The sequence below is a fragment of the Astyanax mexicanus genome, unplaced genomic scaffold (assembly GCF_023375975.1).
Source record: "Astyanax mexicanus isolate ESR-SI-001 unplaced genomic scaffold, AstMex3_surface scaffold_38, whole genome shotgun sequence".
Lineage (NCBI taxonomy): Eukaryota > Metazoa > Chordata > Actinopteri > Characiformes > Acestrorhamphidae > Astyanax > Astyanax mexicanus.
Window position 1 is genome coordinate 684,844 of NW_026040048.1, and position 11,608 is coordinate 696,451.

The following is an 11,608-nucleotide window of genomic DNA, read 5'->3' on the forward strand; positions in this document are numbered from 1 at the left end:
AAGCTGGACATCCGAGCTATTCTAGATAAGAGTAACATCTATAAAACAGTAAGTATCTATATAAGAGAGTTATAGGGCTGTTTGACAGTTTGTCACTCAGTAAAATCATTGAGCGACCTGTTTTTGCCTGAAATCACAGCAGTGATACCAGTCTTAACTTAAAAGTTACCAATTTAAGTACTAGATCCTCAGATAACTGAGTTAGTTGTAGGGGTATAATGGTATAACACCAGAGTGTGAATTATACAAGGATAATTGGGGGGTCAAGTATTTCTTTGGGGTGTAAATGGAAACCAGTACAGCAGAGTCTTACAATCCTTACAGTGTCTCGCTTCCTTGTAATGTCCACAGCATGTAAACGATGCATCAAGAGATACATTACATCAGCTAATGTAGCATTTACATACCACACAATAACCTTTATAGTCATTAATAATATATTATACAGCAAAATACACAGTTAATCCTGCAAAAACACACACACACTTCTATTGGCTGCTATCATCAGCTTTCTTGCAAAAAAAAAATAAATTTTACATAAATAGACATACTAATGTAACTGAAAATGTAACTGAAAATCCCTGTAAGGCCCAGACACAGTGACTACAATATTAAATGTAATGGGGAAATGTAAAAATGCATTTATATAGCTTAGCTAGTGCCTTTTAAAAAGCTTGTTAATTTTTTAAGTAGCCCAATAAAAACATAGAAAATAAGTTAAAAAAATGTAATACACCAGTTTACTGTAAAACTACTCATCTAATTCCTAATGAAATTCTACTCAATCTAATTCCTAACTAGGTCAATTTACTGCAAGCTTTTAAAGTTTCTTGTTTACATTTCCCTTCCACCTTAAAACACATTTCCTTAACAGTTCCCTGCATTAAAAAAATTTCTCCACGTTAAAACACAGTTCTCTTTTTAGACTGTAGTAGATGATAAAGTGTTTTAAGAGTTTTACACATTTCTGCTTCGGTTGTGCAGAAATCACAAGCAGTCCATATAAAACAGAAGGTGGATTCCCATTAGAATCTTCTGGTCCACCTTAAAAACGCCACAGTCTCTACTACAGCCTGAAGCCTGGGTGCCGCCACGGCAGCATTTAAGGCGGAATTGTGGGATAGCAAATTCACGTGAGTTATTTATGGATGTTATTCAAGGAAAAAGTGTGTTTAAAGTTTATATTTAAGGAAGCTAAGTAGATAACAAGCTACTTACACGTAATGCTGTAGCTTGAGCAGCGTGCGTACTACCGTAACTGAGACGCAAGTCACGTGACCAACAACGAGCCAGCAGGCAGGTAAACGAGAGGAATGGTTAATAACAGGAAATGGTATGATCCACTTTAGGGGGGCTGAAATCGTATCACAATATTCTTCCAGGCAAAGATACTGCATTGTTTTTGTAGTATTTAACATTATATGTAAGAAGTATATTTAAATGTTTTGACCCCCCCCCCAAACTATTGTTTTTACCGTTTTAGGGGTGTTGAAGTGATAATTGACCTACAGCTAGTTTGCTGTATCCAATCAGCAACATTTAACACTATGTTGATGATTGGATACACAGCAGTCTTTAAGAATACTACGAATGGAATTTAATCAAGATATTAATATTTAATGTAAGTATTATTATAAGCAGTACATTGTGATGATGGGTGGGGACATCATGACATAGACAGTACCCTCCAAAATTTAGGCAAAAGATCAATATTTCAGATATTATATATTTTTTTCTGTATCTGATACACAGTTCAGAAGATAGAACCTTCTGTCTGAACCCCCACCCATTTTTCTTGTGAGCAAAAGTATTGTAACATATAAACTTAAGATGAATTAAAGTGAATAAGACTCAAAATTTAGTTGCAAATCCTCCGCTTTCAATAACTGCATCAAGCCTATGACCCACTGACGTCACTAAACATCTGCATTCTTCTTCAGTGATGCTTTTCCAGTCAGTGACTTTCGAGTCATTATCTTTCTGCATGATGAAGAATCTCCTGATCAGTTCGGTTTCATCATTCTTTAAACTGACAGACAAAATATTTCTGTAGACATTCCATAATAAGCAATGTAAGCCCAAATCATGACATTGCCTCTGCTGTGTTTCACAGATGAGCTGGTATGTTTGAGATCATGATCAGATTCTTTCTTTCTCCAAACTTTAGCTTTTCCATCACATTAGTAAAGGTTCAGATTTGCCCCATCAGTTCATATTTATTCCATAGGCTTGTCTCTGTACTTCTTGGTAAATTCCGGACTGGCCTTCCTATTCTTCTTGTTAATAGTGGTTTTCATTTTCTGATGAAACCTGTGTACTTTTATTCATGAAGTCTTTTGTAAACAGTAGATTGAGATACTTTCACTCCTGCCTCAGGAAGTTGTTGCTGATGTCACTAACAGTTGTTTAAGGGACTCTCTTTACAACACTCTCATCAACGTCTGTGGTTTTCTTTATCTTTTCTTTACCTGTTCAACATCTATTACTCAGTACACCAATGACGACTTTCTTCTACAGGACATTTCAAATGGTTGTACGGCTATGGCTAATCGTTTTTCACCCATTAATATGGTTTTCATGTTGGTTACACCTCTAGCTATAAATGCACAGTTTGCACAGATAAAAGCCAAATCTAAAATTCAGTGTAGACATTCAGCACTGTTTACTGTTTAAATAACTAATGTATCAGGATTCAGGACACACCTGGGCAACAAAATACACCTTACAACAGTTACTTGTGCCAATGCTTTTGCTCACAAGAAAAATGGGTGGGGGTTCAGACAGAAGGTGCTATCTTCTGAACTGTGCATCAGATCCAGATGTAAATACCTGGAAATAAAGGCTGATATGTAGATCTCTTGCAAAATGTTTTCAGTCTACAGCAGAAACTATGTTATTTGCCCCACTGTTCCAATAATTTGGAGGGCACTGTATATAGTGTTTCTATTAAACAAAGAGTACTTACGTGGGGTCAGGGAGTCATGATGAGGGGTACCTATAAAAAAGGATATAATTAATATAATTATATATACATAAGTATTTGGTTTATTTTATGTACACAATTTGTTTTCAATGGCCATTGGTGTTTTTTTTTTGTTTAGTATTTGCATGACTGTTTTTTGTCTTAAATGTCATTAGTACATTTTTTTATTTTATTATTTATTGGGAGACAGGCCCTAGGTCTCCACTGCATAACAGGAGGAAGGGAGGAACATGGGGAGCTCTTTTTTGTTTATTGTCCAAGTACTCTCTGGCTTAAGTAGCTGCCCGAGGTCGGCTTAGGAGAGCTGGGTTACTTAATATTGGGTCATTGTTGATTAATGTTCATCAATGCATTTATGATGGGAAAATCAAAGTTAATTGAATGTATGTATGCTATCTGGAAATAATATTATTTATTTTTGGTTTGACATAAGGCCACTCTACCCCATAAAATATGAGCTATACACTGTATAGATACCACTGTAGCTAAGGTAGTATTGTTTATCAGTGAATGTATGTATATGCATATAAACTATATGCATATTTTAAAGAAATACCAATAAGTAGGTAATGATTAATGCATTGAAATTTACAAAATTACACAATGGGCTTAAAACTATTCTATTTTACTTTGACAGAATGCAGTTAATATATGTATTTAATCATTTTTCAGACACAAATGCCACACATCAAAACGAAATAGATTTTTGTTACGTCACAATAACACAGAAGTAAAAAACTTGCACAGTCTACTACCTTACGACCTATTAGTAGTAAAAACACACTATATGCAAGAATCTAAAAATATAGAATACAGAAATATAACTTACACTATAGATACATTACTGCAGATTTAAAATTGACAGGTATTAATATGTAAACTATTAATGTTACATATAAACATAGGATAAGGTGTGAATGCAGATGTGTGTGAGGTGGTGAGTAGGGAGAAAGTGTGTGATTACTACCTTTTAGTGCAGCAATATATTTGTATCAAATGAAAACAGATGAGGTATCTAATTTTTTCAAAAGAACAATGCGTCTCCATTGTTCAGCCCTCATGAGTTTACAGTCATATGAAAAAGTTTGGGCACCCCTATTAATCTTAATCATTTTTAGTTCTAAATATTTGGGTGTTTGCAACAGCCATTTCAGTTTGATATATCTAATAACTGATGGACACAGTAATATTTCAGGATTGAAATGAGGTTTATTGTACTAACAGAAAATATGCAATATGCATTAAACCAAAATTTGACTGCTGCAAAAGTATGGGCACCCTTATCATTTTATTGATTTGAATACTCCTAACTACTTTTTACTGACTTACTGAAGCACAAAATTGGTTGGGTAACCTCATTGAGCTTTGAACTTCATAGCCAGGTGTATCCAATATCAGAAAGGCAGAGAAGAAGAATGGTGAGAACAGTCAAGGACAATCCACAGACCACCTCCAAAGAGCTGCAGCATCATCTTGCTGCAGATGGTGTCACTGTGCATCGGTCAACAATACAGCGCACTTTGCACAAGGAGAAGCTGTATGGGAGAGTGATGCGAAAGAAGCCATTTCTGCAACCATGCCACAAACAGAGTCGCCTGAGGTGTGCTTTTGCATAATGAGAATATATATATTTTGCATAATAAGAAATGGCTTCTTTCGCATCACTCTCCCATACAGCCCAAACGTTTTCATATGACTGTAAAAACGTAAAGCATGTCGCAAACCGGCGTGTCCGTGTGTGGCCGTCAAATAACATAAAGCAAAACCTCATTATGAAGCTTTTTTTGTGAAGATTACTTTATTATCACTTATATAAACCGAGTTTATGCAAAGTGACCACGCCAATACATTTTATCGTAGCCTACTTTATATATTTGCATTAAAAATTGATTAAATTACTGTAGAAACGGTAGGGACGATAGAAGGTAAGTAGCACAATAGACACTTTTCTATCGTCCCCACAATATTTATCGTCATATAGCACAGCACTAGGGTGAGTAGAGAGAGAGTGTGTGGTGTGTGCAGAGTGTGATTATATTATATTATATATATATTATGTTACTATATTATTGTATTATATCATATTATATTATATTATATTACAGATTGAGTTTATAAGGGGTGCAGGTTGTGTTCAGGTCAAAAATAGGAATGAACTGAAGGTAAAGAAGGAGTAGACAGCAGATCAGTGACAGGAGGATTTGGTTATAAACATGCACAGCTCTGTGTCTGTCTGCTGCTCCTCTTCTGGATCAGAGGAGATGCTGTGTTCAGTGATTCTCCTCTGTGAAAGGAGCTGTAGTGGTTCTACTAGCTGTTCGTGTATTTGAAAATAACTGGCTGGAGGGTCTAAAAGGTCGATAATTTAGCAACACTGGTCTCAACACTAGCCTTTAACACAGGGACAGAAAAAACATATGCTCTCTGACTTTAAAAATACACAGTTTTTGGGGGGCATGTCCTCCTATCCCCCTCTTGTAATATACACCAAAAATGAATTATTAATTAATAATCTGGAATTACAACTCTACTCTCTACTAGTATAAAATTAATAACATTTTAGATGATAACTGGGGTTTGTAGTAGTACAGAGTTTTTATTAAAAAAAAAACAATGCAGAATCACTCACCACTCATCTCTCCTGCTGGAGTGGAGGAAGAGTCCTAAGTCCTGTAGAGTCCTGTAGTCCTGCAGTTCAGAGTCACACTCTCTCCCAGAAGAATCAGAGCTACTTCAGAAGACTGGAGCTACGACTTTACCCTCCTTACTCTACTCTACTCACACATACCTCCCTCCCTCTCTCTCTCTCTCTCTCTCTCTTTACTCACACCTGCACACACTGTACACTCCCCTCACACCAGACACACACACACACACACACACACAGCTCCACTCAGGACTGCAGGGGAGTGCAGTCTTTGTTTTCACTCTGCCAATAAGGTCAGCCCACTGACTTTACTCCCTTTTACTGCTCAGATAACAGTGCAGAGTTCTCCCAGACTGGGCTATAGTCAGTGATGTCAGTAACGCGTTACTTAGCAACGCGTTACTCTAATCTGACCCTTTTTTTCAGTAACGAGTTATCTAACGCGTTACTATTTCCAATCCAGTAATCAGATTAAAGTTACTTATTTAAGTCACTGTGCGTTACTCTCTCTCTCTCCACCTCATCTCCTCCACACACACACACACACACACACACCGCTCCCTTACCCATTCCCCCTCCGCTCTTCCCCAGTCACACGCGTCTCGCTTTCTCCCCTGTCTCTCTCTCTCTCGCGCTCGGCGTGTCTTTAGTTTCCGCCCGTTTTCTTTTTTCGCCAGTTCTCGGGCTCTTTATAAAGGCGTTTTTTTTGCGGCCGTGTCCCAATTCACTAGCCAGGGCACCGGTCTGCCACAAATTTGATTGGCAGAGGAGAGCAGCAGTAAAAGATTTTACACCACACGTGATTGGAAGTTCACTGTGGCGCAGAGCGCACATACCGTAAAGACAAGAAAAGTTCCGGTGCTTTAAATGAACACTGTCAGAATTAAATCCTTCTCAGTAGTTGGGTCCGGTATGGGTCCGTATTGGACAACGTCTGGGTCCGGACCCGGACCGCAGTCTGCAAATATGTGATCCCTGGTCTAGACCATATACACGGTTCTGTTTTCTAAAACCACTCCTTGCTGCCCTGCAAAGAACAACAGGTTTAATGTTCAGTTTTACAGTGTTAAATATTTCAGGTCAAGAAAGACTTTCTTTATTTTATATATTTTTTATAAAAACAAGTATTTATGTTTAGTAAAATCAAGAAAGACCATATTTTATTTTATTTTTTAAAAATATGTTAAGTAAATTTTTTTATTTTTATATAAAAAAAAAAATTTAGGAAATAGTTCAACTTAATAGAGATACATTGTTGCTGTTAAAAATGCATTTTCCAATAAAGGGAGTATTGGCAAAACTGGTTATAATTTTTATGTTAAGGCGGCGGGAGGTGGTGTCTGCAGCTGCTGAAAGTAACTAATAAAGTAACTTAGTTACTTTTAAAATCAAGTAATCCATAAAGTAACTAAGTTACTTTTTAAAGGAGTAATCAGTAATCAGCAATCTGATTACTTTTTCAAAGTAACTATACCATCACTGGCTATAGTACTAAAGCAGAACTACTTCACTACTGTACTTAACTACTACAATGCTGTATTTGTTTACTGGGGTATTATTTTATTCCTATTTTTCTCACTTTTATTTCTACTACATACTTACTACAAATTTTGGACAATTGCAGTACTGTACTTTTACTTTCAGTACTTCAATAGTTAATTTACAATAAACTACGTAAAATACTGAATTACAAAAAATGTAGAATACTTCAGCACTTCTACTTAAGTGTGGAGTCATAGACTGTGTATAGCTGGACGGAGCATCGTCTCTCAAAAGTGAAGCCACCACAGGTCGGCCGCCCCCTGCTGTGAGGTTTCAGAAAGCTGTGTAACCCCACCCATCCCCATCGGTTTCAATGGCAAAACAGACAAATTTCAATCACGTTTTTTTCTAATACACTGTAATTCTACCTCCATTATTTAAATGCAACAGCTAGTGTAACCTCTGCTTATATTGTTAAATATGTTAAGTTTTTTAAAACATTATTCAGCTCTATTTAAAAAAGGTGTGGTTATTGAAAAACGGCTGGTTAAGGGCGGGACCAAGAGCTCCGCTCGCTCTGCTGCCTGTGACCTCGAGGTAGCCCTCAGGGGTGGGGATATTTAAGTGAGTAGACTCGGGTTTCAGGATTGCCAACATGGAGGAAGATTTTGGCTTCATTTTCACTGAATGAATTGGAACGGAGACACGATGTCCATCTTTTTTTACAGTCTCTTTGTGGAGTTTACAATTTTTCTACATTGTATGCACACAAAATGTGGAACTATGCTCACAAATCCAAAAACATGAAGCTTATGTGTCAACATTGTGACTCCAAACTGCTAAAATCTAGCACAATTCCACATGTTCTCACTCAAATATCATTCTAAATCACAGCTCTGCAAATCGCTAAACACAAACTGCATCATTTAGAACACCTTGGCCACCTGAGAATCACTGACCTTCAAATACATAAATTATAAATACATTTTGTTACCTCTTTGTATGTGAACTGATTTTCCTCATCATGTTTCTCATTGTACTTACATAAGTGAAAATTAGTTTTACAACAAACTACATCCAGAAAAATGGCTTCCATTTGTGTCCCATATACATGTAGTACTGTAATGCTACACTCTAAAAAACAGAGGTACGATATGAGTACTTTTTTGTACTCAAAGGTTCACTCTTCATAATTGTCTCCTCAAAGGTATAATATTGGTCTTTACAGGGTCAGATTTGTTCCCTCTGAAGTAAAAAGTCATTCCTAACAGCAATACGTACAGATTTGTACCATTTAACCAGACAAAAGGTACATTCAGTATTCTGTATCACTGTACTAACAAACAATATATATTTTATTTGCACATTTTTTATTTGAAAGCCAGGCAATTATGGGTCACGAAGTTCTTGACACATATTCAATTGATGATCATGTTTATAATCTTTATAATCTTTACTGGCTCAAAAACCATGGGTACAAAAAAGGACTTTCACTGAAAGGTACTTTTTTGTATCTCAATATAAGGTACAGCCCCAGCGACAAGCTTTGTATTCTTATATTTCTTAGTGTGTATATGGGGGGTCCTACACTGCACCAAATAAATATATAAAAAAACAACAACATATTTCCATGGACTTGAATGCATTTGAATTTATACAGTGGCCTCATGAAGTCAAAAACAAAACCAAATACTTCTGATAATAGTGATTTGAATTGATCTTGTCAGTGTTTATTTGATGCTCTGCAGGAGATAAGCATATAAATAGCTGTGTGTGTTGTTTTGGTAAAAAGAATCAGGTTTGCTAGAGGTTTGCTACTTCTATATTTTTTGATAGAGCTCTTTTACGCCTTATACTCAAACCTGGGTCTTCAGTACTTTATATGTTATATATCTGGTTACCAGAGAGAGTCTGTGCTGCAGTATTATAATCTCATACATCTCATACTCAGGCTGTGCCTCCATTCTGGTCAATATTTAACTAACATATGGTTAAACAAGCGGGCAGAGGTATGAAACTTTAACCGTAAGGAAACAGGAAATGTACTGAAGAAACATGGAGAAGACCTTTCCCTAACCTCAAACTAGAGCAGGACAAAATGACCCTAATGGAAACACTTTTCAATAAGGGTATATTACAGTTTTTCCCAAATGTATAAACGCATTTCTATAAAACTTGGCTCAATTTCTCAAAACTCTAAACACAAACTGAAAATTATTAACTGCTTTGTTAAAACTCTACAAATCTCCAGCAAAACTGATTCCTTCCACCAAAACAACACACACAGCTATTTTATGCTTATCTCTCACAGAGCATCAAATAAACACTGACAAGATAAATTCAAAGCACTTTTATCAGAAGTATTTGGTTGTGTTTTTGACTTCATGAGGCCGCTGTACAAATTCAAGTGCATACAAGTCCATGGAATATGTTGTCTTTCTGTTGTTTTTATTTATTTGGTGTGGTGTAGGACCCCCCCTTTTACAGTACTACACAAATGTAAGCTATATTTACTGCATGCAATATGTTGCAAAACTGTAATTTTCACCTATTTTCACAATGAGAAACATGATAAGGAAAATTCACATACAAAGAGGACACAAACATTTATTTATTGCAAAATGCAAAGAAACAGATCACTGTTCATCAGACCTCTGATCTCGGTCAGGCAAGAAGACCTCATCTACATCAGCTGCAATATTCTCCCTTGACAAACAGTGTGGGAAAAACGCCACGCATGGCAAATCCATCCATGGCAATCATCTGCGTGGATGTCATCACATGCCTCCCCCATTACATGAAGTAGAGCCACACGCTCGTGGGGTCTGCGTTTGTACACTTTCCACCTCCATGCAAATTGAGAAATAGGGAATATGGTGGAAGGTGCAGCACAACAAACTATGGATTTAGAGAACCAATCATTGACCAGAGCTGCCCAGTGGAAACTTACATTATCCCAGATGAGAACGTAGGAACGTAGCTGTATCAGTCACGTGAGGCCTCTTTTATACTCTGACAAATGATTGAAATGTTCTTCTAATTAAGTTTACAAAGCTGCAACTTGTGTGAGACTACTTGGTAATTAGGGTTTTGTATTTGAAGGTCAGTGATTCTCAGGTGAACAAGGTTTTCTAAATGATGAAATTTGTGTTTAGCGATTTGCAAAGCTGTGATTTAGAATGATATTTGAGTGAGAACATATAAAATTGTGTTTAGAGTTTAGCAGTTTGGAGTCACAATGTTGACACATGAGCTTCATGTTTTTGAATTTGTGTGCATAGTTCCACATTTTTTGTGTAAACATTTGGGAAAAACTGTAATTAACAATACCTATGACAGAATAATAATGTCTTAACTAGTGTCAATTAATAATTAGCTAAGACATTGCTTACCCAGTTAACAATGCTTATTACTGTTGTAAGTACTGATATATAATTTTTGATGTAGGGGAAACAAGCAAATAAAAAAAAAACTTCAATGTGTAAACTACTACTATTACAGGTTGCAAAATTGATTTAAGTACAGTTGCTTCACTGTTACAACCATCTCAGAGTACAGGGACTGTTGTAACAGATGCCAGGGATGGTTTTAACATGTCTAAAGTATACATTAACCATTGAAATGTTTAAAATTAAAAGATTTTTTATCATTCATATTGTGCCTATTTATTTGTTATTTTGAACAGGACTAATAATTACTTTTTCCAAATCAAATTATAATTCAAGAAAAGAGCACACATTACTATGAGTCACAGTTGTGACAAGTGTAAAAGTTACTTGTGCTTGTGTGCCCTAGGCCACAGTTAAGGTCACATTAATCTAATCAGAAAAATCTTAAATTTTGGCTTCCTGATGGGTTTTGGCACTGAATTTCTGCTCTTCATTTTTCTCTTAGTATTTTATTTATATTAATGATCTTTTATTTAAAAAAATATACGAAAGTCACTGACTATTTAGTTCAGGGACGATTATAACAAGGCATTACAACCGTCTCAGTATCACCAGCCATGATTTAACCTGATGTGAATTAACCTGACATCAAGTCATCTGATACATAATAATATATATATATTTTTAGCTTATAAAAATACTTTTTTGGATTCCTAGAAATATGATCTCAGGACAATATCCCTAGAATAATTACATTTTTATCTTTAAAAAATCACTTTTGATGATTGTTTGGTGTTATTTTGTGGAAAACTTTACCTTTTTTGTTAGCAAGAAGACAGTGTAACTGAACATGTGCTTATTGGAGGAATTCAAGCTGTTACAACCGTCCCTGGTCTCCCTTACCCTAAGTGTGACCACAATATTATATCATATTGTTAAACAATTTATTATCAATGTGTTTTCAATCACTAATTAATTTTGCAAAGCTCTCCTAAAAAGAGTCAAGTATTTTTATTAGTATTTTTACTAATAGTCTGGTTGGTACATCAGAGATATATGACATTAAATCAGAAGAGCTGCTGATGAAATTAGACATATCCTTTGTAG

General features: G+C 35.9%; 1 protein-coding gene across 1 annotated transcript in view; it reads right to left on the reverse strand.

Annotated features, from left to right (window-relative positions):
• Nucleotides 1-5,781, reverse strand: part of zmp:0000000896 (caspase recruitment domain-containing protein 10) — a 36,042-nt gene extending 30,261 nt beyond the window's left edge. The window contains exons 1-2 of the mRNA XM_049473459.1: nucleotides 5,613-5,781; nucleotides 2,966-2,995 (exon numbers count right to left, since the gene is read on the reverse strand). Of these exons, the coding sequence (XP_049329416.1) occupies nucleotides 2,966-2,995; nucleotides 5,613-5,619 (37 nt within the window). The 5' untranslated portion in view covers nucleotides 5,620-5,781. The remainder of the gene's footprint in view (nucleotides 1-2,965; nucleotides 2,996-5,612) is intronic.
• Between the last annotated feature and the right edge of the window lie 5,827 nt (nucleotides 5,782-11,608).